Source organism: Daktulosphaira vitifoliae, unplaced genomic scaffold (genome assembly GCF_025091365.1).
Source record: "Daktulosphaira vitifoliae isolate Bord-2020 unplaced genomic scaffold, ASM2509136v1 Scaffold_3, whole genome shotgun sequence".
In the NCBI taxonomy this organism is placed as follows: Eukaryota; Metazoa; Arthropoda; class Insecta; order Hemiptera; family Phylloxeridae; genus Daktulosphaira; species Daktulosphaira vitifoliae.
This window is the reverse complement of record NW_026099574.1, coordinates 23,148,169-23,168,062: the sequence shown is the minus strand read 5'-3', so window position 1 is coordinate 23,168,062 and position 19,894 is coordinate 23,148,169. Positions and strand designations below refer to the sequence as shown.

The window sequence follows — 19,894 nt, the reverse complement described above, 5'->3', positions numbered from 1 at the left end:
TTTATATACTTGGACAAAATTTAACTAATTAATCTAGTGTGTAAGAAAAGAAGGCATAGAAAAACACAATACTGTACTTTTAAAATGTTAATTTTAAATATAAAATTTTTTATTGGAATTTTGTTACTGAAATAAAATTAAACGTTATCATGTTTAAATCAATGATTAGTTACTAAGCTATACGTAGTTACCGTAATCCGACGAAGAATAATTGAAAATACTTCTTAAATGTTTCAAATGAAAAAATATCAAATTATGTATAATTTATTATAAATTATTATTTATTTATTTGGATAGGTAACGTTTCGATTGAATGCAAATCGTTGAGGCTTATCAGCTGATCATCGATTACACTTTTTCCACGAATTTGACCAAACGGTGTATACATAAATAACGGTTATTTAACTTCATAACATGTAAGAGAGCAAAAAACCAGTCCGCTATAGAAAATAACGTTATTTCGTAGTAGTCGGAATAAATTTGCTCAGAAATTCAGGTGTAAAGTAATGAAAATTACGTCCGATTCTTTCACGAATCATTATCATTAAATGTCATCAGATCACGAGACACGGGTGAAATACAATAAAAAAATTCAATTTCAATAGGGCGGAGTAGTTACCTTCAATATGATTGAAATAAGCCAACAACATAATCCATATTTTAAGAAATAAATTATAAACCAAATTCAAATGGCAGCCTCGTCACGTACGAGTTTCTTGCGAACACTACTATGGCACACGCGCACTCGGATCAAAAAAATATGTTATTTTTCTCTTAAAAACCAATAAATTTGTGTACCAAAAATTCTTACATGACACGAGGAAGCAGTGGATCGTTTGTGTAAATCTACTAAAAAAAAGAAACGAGTTCGCACACACTAAAAATAAATTACACGACTAATATTTTGTTGTTATTTTTTCAGGCACATTGACTGGTCTGCCGGCGACGTAGGACGCGCGCGCGCAATCAGCATTGAGAACGGCGTTCGACTGCTGTTCGGCGGCGGCAACCGTTTTGTAACGAACATTTCTCGTTTGCCGCCGACCTTCTCTCCAACACCTGTCCTGTCCATCGGCCGGCACCATCGCACGTATCCACGTCGTCGTGTCAACCGGTAGCCGGCCGTTGCAATCTCCACCCCGAACGGCTCGCTCTACAGGCACACTCAGTGCTAATAACAAAACAACCCCGTTGTCAGTATATGGTTGATATAATTGTTTTTCAACTGATACAGCAGCCGATTGTTCTCGGAAAACGATTTCTTTTAACATATTTTTTTTCCGTCTGGTGAGTATATTACCGATTGAATCAAATACTGAGGAAGAACCATTCAAAAATATATAAGAATTTTAAACGCAAAAAAATATTTCTTTCATTTAATTATTTCAGAGGTTAACAGAAATTCTAGTTATTTAATTAATTACTGCCCATACGTCTATGGATCCCATTGTTATAATTCATTTATAAGCCTGAGAGACGCAATCATGACTTACTTTTTACTCACGTTCCGAATTTTGGTTAATTACATTTTTGAACTCAAAAATCAATAAATTGAAATGACACTTTATGAATTATTTAGTGTTAGTAATGTGAGTTGGATGTTCTGTAAAATGTCATTATACAATGGCATTGACAAGAATTATATTATGAAACATTGTTAATATTTTTATTTTATGAAAGCAAGTAGAAACACGTACATGGAATTTTTTAATTTTCATAAAGCACCCGATTATGTTATGCTGCCTCTTTGGAATACATTTTTAGGGAGATTTCACATTGTAGGACTGTAAGTATAAAATATCGTTAAAACTACCCTATGGAACGAATATGGAAAGGATGGCAGTGTAGTCGTGTCGACTAAAAATTATAATGAAACCTGACCGTTGTTTAGTTAGAGACTTGTTAGTTATTTGACGCCTAAAATAATAATTTAAAAACTCGTTATAACAAATAATGCAATAAAATACAATAATATATGAAGATAATACTAATAGTTCATTACAGCTCTTCATTTTATATTTTATGGTTAATGAAATAACTTTGATAATGTTATTATAAGATAAACATATTTTTTTAAATTATGATTATACGTTTAATATACAAGCATATGATCAAAGTTAAGATACTTATCTGCTACCAATCAAATTTTCTATTATAAAAGTGGATGTTCATTAAATTAGTAATAAAAATAATAAAATTCATTGCTGTGGTAATTTTTATTTATGTAAATAACCAAGTTTACCGGAAAGTGTTTATATTTAAATAGGCCCACGAAGAACCTCAAATTAATATTTAAAAAGCTGTTTGTAGGTTGTTTAAAATACAATTTCTTAATTTTATTTGGAAATATTTCAACTTGGAAAATGTTTTCTTAGATATTAGAGGTTGGGGTACATTTTTCGTTGTAAAATTATTACAAGAATGATTTTTTCTACTTTAGTCGACTCAAATTATGCAGATAACCAGACTGGATTAACATGTAAATAAAATGCAAATGAATAAGAGGTTGACTTGATTGATTTTCAAATTCGCCTTTTGACTCTAGGAATAAAATTGATGTCAGATAATATGATTTTTTATAGAGCTTCTCGATAAAAGCTTTTTCCTATTCAGTTTTCAATCTAAACGCATCAGTTCGGAAGTCTGTTAATCCTCTTTGAAACTTACATTTGTAAGGTGCTCAGAATATTGTGAATATGCACGACGACGACATAATCTTTTTGACAAAGATTTCTAAAACGATGCTCTAATTTATTCGCTGTCACGTTTTAACGTTATGTCTTGACTGTTGTGCATTAGTTATTCATATCAATTAAAATGTATACTGTTTGATCGAAGCTTACACGCACATTGTTTAAGAATGACGCAATTTTAAACTGCATCCCATTTCATACAAACTGCAGTCGTATTTTCACAATTGAATTATTTTTTAAATAATATCATTAATTGATTCTACTTAAATAATTATCAAATGATAATAATACTGCACTTTATCAAAGAAAACTCTCAAGAATGTTTTCAAATGTATCTATTGAAAGAGCACTCAATATATTTGACAAATTGACACTTTTTGATATAATAATATCAAAAAGTTATAATTTATAAAATGATATAATTGTATAATATATATATTTGTACGAATATTTTTATTAATATTTTAAGTCCTTGTAGTTTTCATTATCTTATAGTACTCGTAGCATAAATTTCCAATAGAATAATGACACTAATGGTAAAATTGTTTTGGATGCATTTAATGATAAAAAATTGAATATATTTTCCATTATAATTTTATAATTCACGTATTTATGTGACCCGAAAGAAATTGATTGACTAATGATTAGTGTTTCCTAAAAATGTTAAAGAACTTGGGGTATTACAAGGTTTCCTAGACAAAAATTGATTCAAAAACGTGTTGCACAAACTGGACATTACAAAAAAATAAAAGTTTAATAGTCTATATGAACCTCATCTACTTTAATTTTTTTTTAAATAGAAAGTTTCATATATTAAATATGAATTAGATTTTGGAATTAAAATTTTTTAAATAAATAAGGGTTTATTCCTGGTTTTTGTTTTTCGAAATCTGAAAGCCATTTTTAACTAATTTATTTGAAAACGGAATTCTTAGTGTATACATTTTATACAAAGTATAAAACAAAACTATTTATGTATGTATAATATAGATATATAAATAATATCGTTTTGCAACAAGCATTTCTTTTTGATTTTTTACTTCACAATCCATTTTGATGTTATAAGATTAATAAGTAATTTTTTGAATATTATTAAACAACATAATTAAATTATAAAATTTAATTTCAGAACTTTTTATTATAAATGCAAGTATTGTAAGAATTGTAAGTATAAATGTAAGTTAAACATCTATATTAATTTCATATTTTTCGTTTTATATAATTATTTAATGTTTATTGAATCAAGAACTTCGATAGTTGATCTTTTGATTGTCTATTACACTTTCAGTGCACGACAACTGTAGTATAATATAATGGGACATGTATGCGATCTGTACACATTGTCGTCTTCAGTTGTTATAATTGATGGAGATGACCTTGAGTGGTGTTCTTCGTTGACAGTATGTGACAATATGTGGATTTCATTCAGTACGCATTCTGTCGGGTAACTTTGTTTAAAGAGTGATAAAATTTAAGGTCAAGATCAAAAAATAAAACTTCAAGAAGTAATCAATTCAATACAATTAATGTGATTGCAAACAAATCTTATACACAACAAAAAAGTTTGTTAAAAACTTTTTATTTGAGTTCTTAATGACTTAATGAGTTTATTTTAAAAAAATAGTTGTGAATTAATTTCCTTTAATTTAAAAATAATTAATTAATAAGTTTTTTTCTTTAAATTTTTTCGATCAAGTGAAAGTCACCAATAGAGCTGTTTGATTGTTAATATTTGCAAATGCATCAACGTCATGTTAAATTTCCCAATAATTTTTAACGATAAAATTTGGTACAATTCAACACTAATTTTATACATCCATTATATAAAAAAATGGTATACTTAATTGTAGTTTACAAATCAAGTTTAAATTAAATAATCGTAATAATGTGGGCGAGATGTTGCAAGTTGTTGTGTTTTGTACTGTTTGATCGTTGAATATTGTACGATACACAAAGCAACACAAATTTATTCAAGTATGTGTATTTAGTCTGTATAATGTAATAATGGTTGTTCATCGTCGTTAATCAACAGTCTTGGTTGAATTATAACAATGCTGGAACAATAGGAAGCTTCAAATGTACAATTAATATATTTAAATGTTGAGTTATGACAGAACTTGATTTATAGCATTTATATATATATTTTAGCTAATAAAAGTTTATAAGGTTTTATTGATGATTTTGTAAAAAAAGTCGAAATGGTTGTGCAATAATATAATAAGTAATCTCTAGAAATTAAAAATAACTAGAAATAGTCAGTGCATTAAATAAACTTCATTTGTTAAAATTCATGGCCGTTCTCTATTTTAATTCCCTAGGCAAAGATACTATGAGTGTTAGAAGATCGATTGTTGTTCTTACTAACATAGTTTAAATGACGCTAGGGAAATCACATTAGTTTTCTAAAGGTTAACAAAATGTCTTATTATCACTCGAAATTCTTATATCTTTGATAAAGTTATAAGAATGCTTTATAAATCACAACATTTTTATTTTTGTTTGAATAAATGAACATAAAATATTCTGTAGTCTGTTGTTGAGAATTTGTACTTATGAATAAGAACAAGGTTCCAATTACTGTTTTTAATTAAATACACTATTCCATGAATCATACAATTTATTTGAAAGCTGAGGCAAAAATAAAAAAAATCTATATGTGTTATACTTTAAAATTTTGTGTTTCGTATTTATGGTAGGATTGGTAGACTATTTGTTTTATTATTACTTGAAAGGTTATAAATATTAATAGTTACAAAATAAATAATTGAGTTGGTAATATTATATATTCGTGTTTAAAAGAAATACAATATTATTGTTTGAATCTGGTTTCACTATAAAAGGTATACCATGAATTTTGAGAATCTTAAGCTTTACCCCTTAAATAATGAATAAAAAAATAAGTCAATAAGAAGTCATTAAGATATAATAATAAAATATACTTTGTAAAAAATGGAATACCCACTACAAAGTTAATTAATTTAGAGGATGTGATTTATTACTGTAAACATATAAAAACGTTTATAGGTTAAAACGAAATATTCATTAACATATTTACATTGCCAGATATAACTATTATTTTTAATTTAAGAGACATAAATTAAAAAAATAATATAGTTTAAGTTTTCATATTGATTAAGTAATATTATATACATTTATATAACAACTACTCCCTATCAGTAATAGATGGAAATTGTTACTTTATTTTTTTTTAATGTTTAGATGCGAAATGTCACGGAGGAGATACGAAAAAGAAATTACAATTTAGTTCTTCAAATTTATTTATATGGAACTCATTTCAGTTTTTAAAGACAATTTATGCATGAAAAATTTTTTTTTGATTGTACTCAAAATAATTAAATTCACAATAATAAATAATAACATCAATAATGCTATTTCATACATTTTTCCTTATTTTAGCTTCAATATGAAACTGACAAGAAATAATTGACTTTATTAAATGTATGTATTTTATTTGAGAGCGCTTTTGTATTTTATGTTTTCTACATTGTTCTCTTTTACTGGTAATGTACAAATTTTAATAAAAAAGTCAAATATAATCAAACGTAGCTATGTTAAAACCATGAAAGATTTTAATTTAATTTTAACTTTTCGACAAAATTAACTGAAATTGAAGTAGTGTTCACTGTTAAATTAAAAAAAACATTGCCATTTTTAACTAATATTCAGCATAACACTTGAATTTAAGCATCCTTTTTTTAATAATGAAACACGAAAAGTTTTACCATAAATTGATAATTTAATACTATCCTATAAAATTAATAAAAAACTATAAAAACGAAAAAATTCGAAATTCATTGAAAAAGTTTACCAGTTTAATAATGAACGACAAGCTGTACGACTATAATAAGCTCAAGCTATTTTTAAAGTTCGTTTTACAAATATAGGATACGACATTTTTGATGATAAAACTTATAAAATTAAGGTTAATGGTTTTAAATCTGCACAATAGAACATCTGTTAAATATTTTGTTATGATATTTTTGGTTAAGTACTTATTAACTGAAAAATAACATATGAGTGTATAAGATGGTTTGTTTTTAAATTCTTAATACTTATTTGTGTATTTGTTTCAAATTTTTAATGTATTTACGAGGATTTTACGATAGCGACTATATGTTACATAGAAGAACTTCATTTGGCTGTTCTAAAGTGGAATGTATACTCGAGTTATGTTCATGTCAGAATTTCATGATAATAGGAGAGATCGTTACTATACATCTTCATAGTTCTTGCCTTTGTATATTATAAAACTTATGAATAAACTTAGTGAAATGTAAGACATTATAAATGCTTATTATTTTGTTAACAGTATTACAAATGTTTAAAATTAACAGTGAGGAATAAAATTTATCGTGTTAAAATGTACTATTGTAGTTTATAGTAAAAAATGCTGTTTATCAATAACTAAATAACATTTAATCTATTTAAATAGTTTCACTAATTTGGATGTGTTAAATATTAATTAATTCAATAAATAATACAATATATTATAAAAGTTCATTAATTAATAATATCATTGCATGGAATTTCACATTTATGTGATTTGAGAAACAAAATGTAGTATTTTAAATGAAATTCAAAAATAAAAAAATGTAATTAGGAATCCTCATAAAAATTTTGTTGGAATTGTTTAATTTTTTTTATAAAATAGTAAATTTTACTTTTCCTTATTCGTAGGATTAGTTGGAATAAAATCATAAAATGTCATATTTTATATACAAAGAGTAATAAGTATAATATAAGATAAACATTTTTGTTGTACAGAGTGTGTATAGAGAGGGATCTTAATTTAAGCTGAGGTTCATCGCTGGGTTGTTACGTTTTAAAAAGAAAGTATTTAATCTTTAAAATTTTCAAAAATTACATTGATTCTATGAGATATTTCTAATGTTTTAAACTGTTTATAAATGTTTATACTGTTAATGTTTAATATGGTTTTTAACAACTTTAGTTGGTTGTTAAGCATCAGTACGTAACAATGTAAACAATTCTATCGTTCAGTATTGACGTCAACTCCTAAGTGTATATAATTATTATTTTCTTGAAAGATCTTTGATCATTAAATAATTTATAAAAATACTTGATGTTTACCATATAATTGTTAGAAAATTAAATTAAGAAACAAATTAATAATAACTAAAATTAATTCATATGACACCATATAATTATGTGATAATATGTAACTAGATGAATTTAAAAGAGAATACTATTATTTATTTTTAATGTATTTTTAATATTAAAAAACAATTTATAAAATTGAAATTGAATTGAATTATATATAAAATATAAAATATTAGAGACTAATAATTTTAAATAACCTAAAATATCTATTTAATATTTTATTTCGCTTGAAATTTTATTTATTTAGAAAAATTTGATAACAAATCAATATGATACTTCAGTTATTCCACACTTGAAATTGAAAAAATATAATATAGACTTTCCCGTCTATATTATATGCTATTGAAGAGAACGTAAGTCAAGCAAATTTCTGACCATGTTTAAGTAAATGCAGTCATTTAAAAATGAAATCCATTGAAAAATGAATAGAGTTATTTGAAAATAGAGCACAAGTGATAGAATACAAGTGGACGTTTATATTGATGAAAGACGATTGCGTATTGGTATAATATTGTGATGATTGAATTCATTTAGCCTTAACATCATTAGGAATCAATACACATTGCATTGAGAGTCCTAACAAGTATATTTATTGAATGAATAAAATCCAAGAGTCTATTGACTACTAAAAAAGTATAAAAGTTTTTTAGTAATTTTTAAAAAGAAATCATATTTTTGCTAGGTAATTTCGATTGAAATATTTATTATATCAATAAATGTGTATGTTTTTTTTCGCAGTTGAGTTAAATAAAAATTTGAATACATAAAAAAAGTAATTCATTAAAAAAATTAAAATTCGGGTAAAGAGAAAGTCATACAGAGAATAAAATAGTTATAAACATGTTTTGCTCTTTATTTGATATGTATTGTTACTAGAGTCCTAAAATACCAAATTATAATTTGTTTAAAATTTATTATTAACATAGTTATTCATGAGAAAATCATCTGTGATCTAGCGTTTTTATTTTTCGTTTAAAACAAATTTTGGTTTTTTTAATGTTCAATAAATTACTTTAGAGTTGCTTTATCAAAATTATAAAAACTATAGATCACAATACATTGCTCCTTTATAATTTAGTAAATATCAAAAACTGGTGTTTCAATACAACTTGATAAAAGTTGTCCCGCGATAAACAGTTTTTATCTCAAAAAAATACATTTTTTATCATTTTCATATCGACGATTCCAACAAAAAGTGTCGTAATACACTTTTTTTATGGTCAACTCAAAAAAGTACCTGAAAATAAAACTAGGTAGATCATAAAAATATTTTGTTTGCCCGTATGACGTCATCTTAATGTTTAACAGTTAACAGTATCCATGATTTGTCTAATGCGATTAAAAATAAATTAATCAAAACAACTCGCTACTTAAAAATTTAAATATTTGAAAATTTTTTCAATATTAAAGAAAACTAAACAATATAACATTTTTACAAAATTTAAGACACGATATTCTTTAAAATTTTTAAATAAAAATTAAAAATAATAAACTATAATGTAATTAAAAGGATCAGAGGGCATAACCTTCTTTAAATTACGGTTAATTTTATACAATTATGTCATGAAAAATATTTTAGCTAACCTTCCATTAGTAAGTGGTTGGTTTTATAGTCGATACTAAATATTGAAATTGACAAATCTTTTGTAATATAGTGTTTTTTAGATAATTGATATATATATAGTAATAGAAAAAAAAATTATGTTACTAAAGTTAACAAAGTACTAATTACTTGTAAAAAATTTTTATTGTTAGTATTGATGTTTATAAAATATCCTGAGTTAAGGTTAAAAATTTTTTATAACTATTATAATAATTCATTATAAATGCTATCCATTTACTTAAAAAATAGTAAGCTGAACCTTGACATATATTCAATACTATTCTTAGCTTACTGAGGTTCTTTTAAAAAATGTGAGGAGTAATAAAGAAATATAAAATTGATATTAATAAGTATCAATAATGATTAACTCGGCCAATATTCATGAGCAGTAAACAATTGATGTGCTGAATCAAAGAATAAGTGCTCTAAATCAAATTTTTCTGTAGTTTACAAAAAAAAAAATACATTAAATTTATTCTAATTATTAATATCTAAATTTATTATGTCATTGAATTTTATTTTATCAGTAGAATTAATTTTGAGTTTATATTATTCATGAAATTTGTTATTATTATTAATAATGTTACTTTTTACAACGTATTCTTACTCTTTTTAAAATCAAAGTGATGTATGATAAAAGTTAGTATATTGTTTTGATTATATTCTTACATAAAATTAGTTATCTTTGTCATAAGAAAGTTACTTTATGCAACATTAATTCAGCTAACTCAATCATCCTATTTGTCATTTATCTAAAAGCATTGAAGTTGTTTAAATGTATATAGGCTATATTGTTTGATAGTATACTTTATATTTGTATTATTGTTAGAAATAATACCACTTATTGACACAATAAAAACTTTCAATTACGACCTGTTAGTTTTTAACGGAAGGGATTAGGATTAAAGCTGATTAAGACGAGACAAATCAAAAGATAGGACATTGTCTGAATAATTGTTTCTTATATTTGACATTGGCAATCAATTGAGCGTTTGCATAATTTTTTGGCTTTGCAAAGGGTTGTTTATTTGAACTAAAAAGTTGATTTACCTTAACTCCCAATAAAATGTTGAAACTTTCAAAATATTTATAGTCATTGAGACTAATTAAATAATATTTAAATTTTTTTCATCGCTACAAATATTATTTTAGTTGATGTCTTTTCAAGCTCTCTGTAGATAGTATTTTTTGTGCATGTAATGCTGATAATGTAAATACGCAATGAATTGTAAAGAAAAAATATTTTACAATTGTAGAAGAGGATAGTTTTTTATACGATTACACTATATTATAGTATAGTCATTTTGTTATGATATAATTATTATAATGCAGAATTAAATCTTCAATATACTGTTATTCATAACATATTCAAATATAACCATTTTTATGCATTTCTAATGTATAGCGGTACTTTCGAATTTTGATCTAGAAGAATAAACTTATATTGGTAAATTTTTATAATATATTTATTTTAGTTACTTAGATTTCAATCGTTCATTCAATTTAAGCACATAAATGATATGTCATGATTCTTAAGCATTTAAACTTGTGGACGCAAAACTTTCAAATTCTTACTACTATCACTACTCAAATGATTATGACCTCTTACTGTAATGATGGACATCTCTTATTGAGTACCCGTAGAGTAAATGTCTTTCATAAAACTTTCAACTCGTTTAATAAAAAAAATGTATATTGATACTACTCAATTTTTTTCTTAAGTCCGTCGGAAAATAGTAATATATTAATAGGAAGTTTTTCATTAAACTTTGCTATTTTGATAACTGACTATACATTCTTTGGAATTTTGAATATGTATGCAATGTAATGGATTAACGTTTTATAAATCTAATGAATAATTATTAAAGAATAAATAAATATAAATAAAACTGGAATCTATCAACTTTTTAATAGAATATGGATACGTTCAATATACCCTATGATAAAAAATGTTCTTTTGTGCTGTATACACTTAAAATAATTTTTCATAGAATTTAGGATTTCAGAAATAGTTTAACTTGATTTTATGAATATATAAAGTCCTCAGTCCTGATAATAATTAATATATTGTCCATATTAATATGCATATCTTTTATCCAAAATATAAATACTTTTAAATATTATCAGATGATATTAAGTTTGATTGTTTATTTTAAATTTATTGCTGTAGTACTGTTACTCCTTAAAAGAATAACTTAAAATATTTAAATCTCATTAATAATAGAATAAATCATTCACATACAATCTTATTATTTATACACAATCAAAATTAAACTATACTACTACTTTTTCATATCAAGTTTATTTGAATCAATTAATGAATTTGTTGGGGCAATATGAAGTACAGTAGTCTAGAATACTAAACTAATGTATTATATTATTTGACATTTGAAAATTTCTTCCGTATTTTAATTTATGTTGTATAAGTACTAAACTGGAGAAATTAATTACATTTTTAAAGATCACGAATATGTTGATAAATTTTAAATAACTCATTGTATGTATTCAATGTGTAGACATCATGAAAGTATATTTTTTCTTTAATTAGAATTTAATTTGCGCTATAATTTATCTTCTTTTTTCTCGCCTTAATTCCAACTACTTGGAGTCGGCCAGTACGATATAATTATTATACCTAAAAATTTTAACGATAAAAAACATAAATTTCTATATAATGAAAGTATATTCGGTGAGCTAAAAGTAAATAAATAATACCACCAGGATGACAAACTTTATACTATTTTAAGATACACTGTAATTCCCTTACGTTAATATAATATTTTTAATATACATATAAATTTAACACACAAGTAGTATAATTTTGATATAAAGTATCAAAAATTTGTACACTAATATATATAATAATTATTACTAGTTATCCAAATTTTCTCTTATACGATATACAATATTCCAATACTTAATGTGAAAATTCGTACACTTTTTTTTTAAAACTGGATAATTATTTTAATTTTTGTATGGTAAGTAAAATAATTAAATTTTTTTTTAAACAAAATATAATTGAATATCCAAATTTATTTTAAGCTTTGCAAATTGATCTTTTCCAAAGAAACTATTCTCGTTGATTCTTTTTCTATCGATTAAATTGTAGTTAACAATTAAATAATCACATGTATTTACATTGATTCATTACAAAAATATGCATCCTCATTTATGTTATTCAATAAAGTAAATATAAATGTAATCTATAGAGTTTAAAAAGTGAAAAGCTTTAATAAAAAAAATTGGAGTATTAATGTTTTATTTATGTGTTAATGTAACATAATAATTAAAAGTGAACTTTTCAATACAATCATATGCAAAAATATTATTATAAATCTTATTAAAAATCACCGTAGTTGAACGTATCTAGATATAAAGATTTATTTTATTTATCAAAATATTACACAATAGTTTCTTTAAAAAATATTTATATTTTTTTTTACTAAATATGAGATTGGTAAAATTGATCTTTAGGTAACTAAAAGTAAATTTATGTGTGGATTTAATTTTATCTATTTATTATTAACATGTTGATGGACAAAATCATATATTACTGTTATAGCAGTAATATTAAAATTTGACTATTCTAAAAATATTCTACACTATTCTAAAAATGTCATTACTGATATAGCAGTAATATTTTCAATGATTTCTTATGAAGGAGGAAGTTGTTCTGACCCCATGCATCTCATAAAACCAGTGTTTGTAAAATACCATGTCCTTAACTGTCTATCAACGTGTTAAATGAAGAAAAAATTTAATTTTATTTTATACAATTATTTTTTTGTGGAATTAAAACAAAACAAAACAAATCAAATCAAAATTATTTCGTTTGATTTATTATTAGCTTTTGATTATATGTATTTTTGACAAAACATGAATGCTAAACCCAAATTTAAAACAAAATTAACCAATAAAGTTATTGTATTCATATAAAATAATTTTTTATTTATTTATCTAAATATTATTGTGTTATATTTCATTAAACTTAAAATAAACACCTTGTATAAAATGTATTTTATCATTATTTATTCATTTGAATAATTGAATGTCCAGTATATATTCACCATAATTATTAACTTTTATAAAATATTTTGTTTTACTTTCATTTTCAATATTTATTATATTGCATGAGTGTATATTGCTCAATCTTGCACATGGTAACTATGTTTCTGTCGTTTTTGTTGCTATTCTATGAAACAGGAAAATGTGCTTTTTTTAAAACGATCATGTGCAACAATTCTCTTCATAATAAAATATATTAAATTGCATAGTGACGAGAAATTCAGATTACTATCATTTATAGAAATAACTTTTGTATATAGTATATAAATTTTTAAATTTTAAATTTTTTGCTTTATACCTATCTCTGATCATTTTTAATACAATTGTATGCAAAATGGATAATGATTTGCTGCCGAGTTTGACTATGTGAAAATATAAACTCATCTGGTCGGAACATTAAAAATGTATTTGTCTTCTTAAGTGAATAAATTTTATATTATTTAGTGTACTATAGGATATAATGTAATAGGACAAGTGATGCAATGTCAATTAAATGAAAAAACGTAATCGTTAAAAACAATAATAGCATTATTGTGCATTATATTATAGTAAAATAATATTATTGTGTATCAAAGATATTGGGTTATGATATTTCATACTGACGAGTAGGTACCGTATAATTTTTCAAAATAATGTTTAGCTGTAAGCGGTTTTATAGAGCTTGCCATTAAATAATTTAATGTTAAATTTTCAGATTTAATATTCTACTTAATTAAGGATTCGAAAAAAACATTATAAATAATTCCAGTCATTAACACAAAAGGACTATTTAATATATTTGTTTTTAGTATGCTCAGATTTAGATTAAAGGTTGTAGGTGCGCTGATGATATTAATTAAAATGTTTTTTTAATTAGATATTTACTAATAAAATGTATTTCAAGTTTAGATAATTTTATAGTGATTTTGTTTGAGCCTTGGAGTCCGAAATTAATAGTTTTTTGCTAAGTATGTTTCAGTTTATATTTATAAGAAGCCATGAACTTAAATAAAAAAAAGCGAAGTGTTTAAATTTTGAACTTATGCATGAATAAATAACTATGTGTTATCAAAATATTACAACTTGAATTTCACTATTACACATTTATGATTTTGGGGTAAAATTTGTTTGAATATTAAACAAAATGGATTTATTGAATAATGTTTTGACTATGGCCTATCTGTTTTGATACTATTCAGTTAAATTATTTAGTAAAACTGTTATCTGTGGCGATTTACTGTTACTAAGTCTTTAAGACTACTAAATATTTCAGATCTTAATCCCAAAAGTTCAAATAGTCTTCTGTATCTTTCATTGTAATTTCCAAAGTTGCTTATAAACAGTGAAATTTTTGTATTACTTAATTATTATATTTTGATGGGTGATACAATTTTTGTAAAAAATTAATTATTTTTTCATCTTATGATGTTCGTAATAAATTCTTATTTTTTAAACTTGAAAGGCTTATATATTTTTTACAGATTCATAATGAATATTAATTTAGTTAAGTAAATTTGTATTTTTCTCTTTTTTATAGTAAATTTTTTATACATTCTAACAGCATTTTGAAAACAAATCCGTTTTGTTATTGATTAAGCCGTATAAAAAATATTAAAATAAGTGTAAACTGAAAAATGATCCTCTTGGCGTGGCTATATTAATGTTTACTCTGTCATCACTAGTATTTAACGAAAAAACAAGTTTTACAGTCAGAAAATGGGGTGACGCGCTTACATCTTATACGGTCACAAAAATCGATAAAAAAAGCATTAGAACCTTTGTTCAAGTTTGTGCGTACACGTCATTCGGTGTATAATTCTGAGCGACTCACGGTATACCAACCGTATTCGCTCTTTTAGTTGACCCTTTCTCTTTCCCAAGCAAGTACGGTATAAATATCAGCTTTTTTACCTCAACACCCGTTGACCGTATCTAACAGTTTATAATATACTTAAGCTTGTGAGTGTCTAGAAAAAAAGCAAGAATCAATTAATGACTCAACAGAAACCGAGTGGTCGACTCTGTAGTAGCCGCAATGAGGCCTTGGGTGAACATGACTCCACAATAAGATATCTAGCCCACGACATGTTAGTACATTGATCTTATGATTCCGTTTACAGTGACTATTTGTAGGGATCGTCATCAATAGTGTTTAAATCTGAAATATTTTTAGTGTCAGCTTAAAACTCTTTGAAAATAAATACTCATAGTTTGAAATAGAACGAGCTGTATTACAATCCAAAAAAAATGTCGACTTAAAAATAAACATTCAGAATTGATGAAAAGATTGCTAACATTTTGAAAGCGATTAATTATGAGAAGAATCAGAATGAGATGTGTGACAAAGTAAAAAGTATCAGTGTATAACTAAATGTAAAATAACAATTATGCAATATACGTTATTTATAAATATAGAAATTTTAATTTTGAAATCATTTTTAAAAAATGTAACTTTTAATTTCAGTCAATTTTTATTAATTTTGAATAATTTTAATAATTAACAATTGAGCGACTTAATTATTATTTTATTTAAAATTAAAAAAAAATGATTACATAGAAATCTAGTAAAGGTTTTTAACACTATGAATACATTGAATATGAAATAAATTTATAATAACACTATTAATAATATAAATTTACTAAACTTGATTGATTTTGATATAATTACGATTTATTATATCTATGATAATTGAACTACTTAATGTTAGGTTATTTTATTTTAAACGAAATAAACGTGATATAATAGTGTTTAATACCGCAATGGATTATAGTATTTTCGAACATAGATAGTGGTGTCTTTATGTGTTTTTAATATGATGTTAAAGTGTAAAAATATATAATTTATCGTTTTTTCGTGATGGGAAAATAATTAATTTTATGCAGTGAAATCGAAACATGATTTGTCTTAACAATCTGTACGCGTCCAAACAAATATTTTGATAAACATGATTTGTAATATTTCTGTTAAAGCAAGTACCAATAAAGATTCAAAAGAAAAATTAATGCTTATTATTTCTAGTAAGTTGTGAGCATTGGAAAGTTAGAACATAATTTAGCTTTTTTGGTCGAACAATTTGTAATCATTCTAGACACGTACATTATACATCTTCACATCCCTTTCTATGCATTTGTTAAAACTTTGAAGTAATTTCATTTTGATGATTTCAAAGTTAAACATACACATAAGACATACTAAAATATGTCAATAATTGTGTTTTTGTGTAGGATTAGAATTTATATTTATATATTTAGTATATTAACTGTTAAACTTTGGACTGAACAAATCAATGAAAATATCTTAATTGAGTAAAGATAATCAAAATCATACTTTTCGATTAACTTTATTAGAATTACTTAGAATAAATTGTCTTAGACAATAATACCTTACTAGTTAATATTATGTCCATTCGAACAGTAATATTAACATATCAGTTAAGAATATTTGATCATTTTTATTAATGATTTAGAAGATTAAGATTTTGTAAGATTAAGAGAAATCATAACATAATATTCTGTAGTTTTAAATAATTTAATATTTACCAACTGCCTATAAAATCAAATAATTTTTGTAAAATTTTTTAATTAAAATTTAACTTAATAATTTGCAAATATAATAATTAATTATAACTATATATAAGAGTTGTATATTCCCCAAAAAAATTTTAAATGTCCAAACACATGTTTTTTCATGAAAACATATTACGACATAATTACTATAAGTTTACAAAATAATAAATACATTTTTAAAAGTAATAATAATGAAGTAATATATAATTATGCCATACATTTTTTTTTTGTTTAAATAATCATATACTTTGTTGTTTAAAAAAAGTTGTGTAGAATAGCTACCCCCAAAAAAATGTATCACTTAAAATATCATCGTTTTGCAAATCTACTAGTATTTTCATTAATTTAACTTAACTGGTTAAATTAATAAGATTTTTTCAACTTAACTTTTTAATTAATTTATAAAAAAAAATGATTATTTTAAGCTATTAATTTGTTTACTTTATTCGATTAACCTAATTATAAAGAGTAAAAATATTATTAATTTTACCAAGTTTGGTAAAATTTAAAAAAAAATAAAGTATAAATAAATACAAACTATAAATAAATAATTAATTATTATTTTTCTTAATTGAATATTTACTGGTACATAATTAAGGTAAAAAAAATATAATTCATTACTCTAGTGGATCTTTTCTCATTAAAAATGGAACACGTGGAAGTACTATAATGAATATAGTCGTTTTTCTAGATTATTTTTGAACTATTATTGTCTTAAGTAATTAATTTGAAATACTGTGCGTCTCAACGAACAAATAAAAAAAATTACTTGTATAAATAATCATGAATTTGCCTATATATGCAGACTTTATATTAAAAAACCTATCGTATAAAGAAAGATCATAAGAGAAATTTCCATAACCCATTTATACCTTTTTATTTAAAGTAGGGGTTAAGGAAATAATTTAAGACTGGTCATTGGCACTGCAATAATGTTAAAAATATAAAGTGAATAACAATGAAAAAGGCATTTTTCATTAAGAAGCTAATTTATTTGGCACCATTTCTTATAATTGGAGTGTAGCATAATTAATGAATGAAATTTTTTACACCTGAGTGATCTGGAATACCTTGACAGTCATTTTAATATTAAAAAACAAGTTTATAGTTTTTGTTGATTTAATATTAAAGTTATACAAACTTTAACTGTAACAAATGTGTAACAGATTCCTTCAAAGTATATTGTATGAAACGGTATCTGGACAATATATACACATCATTTATCTAGCTAACAAACAATTGGTAAGTTTGTTTCATAATTAAGAACTTTTAGAGTACTTAGTGTTAGTTACCTATATATCAGTCAGGTATTACAGTTGTGGTAAGATATTACTTTAATAATTAAGTTGACCGTTCGGTTGGGTTGGAAAAGATCTTAATAATTTATAAACTACATGTGATATGGAGGATCAACACACATATTTAATACATTTTAACACTAATTCAGATAAAATCACTAATTAAAGTACACAAAACTAAAGGGAGATAGTTACAAAGCTACCTTAATTTGGCTAATACAGAAAATGGAACAAATCTAACTGGCAATTCTTATAACTTTCGATACAATTAAAGTTTTGTTATAATTTATTTTTAATAATAATAATTATAAATATAATATAGTAATGCATTATTATTTCAAGTTAAAAAAATAGATAAAAAAAATTATAATTACTTGTGACTATGTATAGTTCCGATGTTAAAGTGATACTGATTTTATATTCAATATCAAAAAAAAGTCTTGAAACTACAGCAATACGATTTTATGGTATAATTAGAAGTAAAATACTAGCTTCAATGAGAAACTGAGAAAATATTGGTGTATGTTTTTTTTATGTCTATCCGTGAAAAATTTCTGCTATTATTACACCGATTTAAATGACCAATACGTCAAAAGAGCTTGATTTTAATCTAGTTGAACCTAACAGAGTTTGAAAAAACCCTTAGTTTTTAGAAATTAAAAAAATATATTTCAAAAGTACAATACTGTAAAAAATAGTATTTTCAAATTTTTTTTTCATAATTTTAAAACATAATTTTTTTAACTGATCTAAATAAAATTTTAATACAACATAAGAGGAAAATAAACATTCATTTGGTATACTATTCACAAAAATTCAATGTTAAAAAACATACACGAGACTACTAAATCATGTATAAAATTTGTTTTCTACTTAATTGGTTAAAGATGATGTTATGATACATTAACCTCTTATTACCATTCTTATCTGTTAAGCAATAAACTATGATATCAATATATTTATTATTTATCAAGTAAAAATGATGTCATGTTGTTCCATAATTACTATTATCTGTTAAACAATTAACTATATTATGTATTACTTTCATATAAATGATAAAATTCACATAAATAATAGTATAAGGTGTCACAGATATATCAATATTGTAATGTAATAATAAATCATTTTCCAAATTATGTGTTAATTTTATAAAATAACATGTAATAATAATACAAATAAATGTAATAAAGTGATAATAAATGCGTACCTGACACCTCTTGCTTATTTATATAACTATAAAAATTAAAAAAATATAAATATAAAAGAATCTTAAAATACTTTAATATTTAGCTATATATTCCCATTATTCTAAGTGTTCTCTTAGTATACTCTCGCAACTCATTGATTTCACTTATCTAATTCATATGCAAGAAGTGAACAGTCACACTCAAGTTTAATTCAAATAAACAAGACGACTTATATTCATTTCTAAAAACTCACTTGAAACATCAAAGTTTTTCTAGTGTTAATTAAAATGATAAGCTGTAAAATTTATCATTTTTAAAATTTTTTTGCGTACATAGTTTAAGTAGGGACAAAGAAAGATT

The 19,894-nt window shown here is 23.9% G+C and overlaps 1 protein-coding gene across 6 annotated transcripts in view; it reads right to left on the bottom strand.

Annotated features, from left to right (window-relative positions):
* Positions 1-19,894, bottom strand: part of LOC126902353 (uncharacterized) — an 85,006-nt gene that overhangs the window by 48,986 nt on the left and 16,126 nt on the right. For 2 of the 6 annotated variants that reach the window (XM_050679516.1, XM_050679517.1), the window contains exon 1: positions 620-999. The exons of 3 other annotated variants lie outside the window; for them this stretch is intronic. Coding sequence is in view for 1 of the 3 variants with exons in the window: in XM_050679513.1 (XP_050535470.1) it covers positions 812-813 (2 nt within the window). In the remaining 2 variants the exon portion in view is untranslated. Of the gene's footprint in view, positions 1-619; positions 1,000-19,894 lie in introns of those variants that run through there. One more of the 6 variants, XM_050679513.1, reaches the window with a different exon arrangement.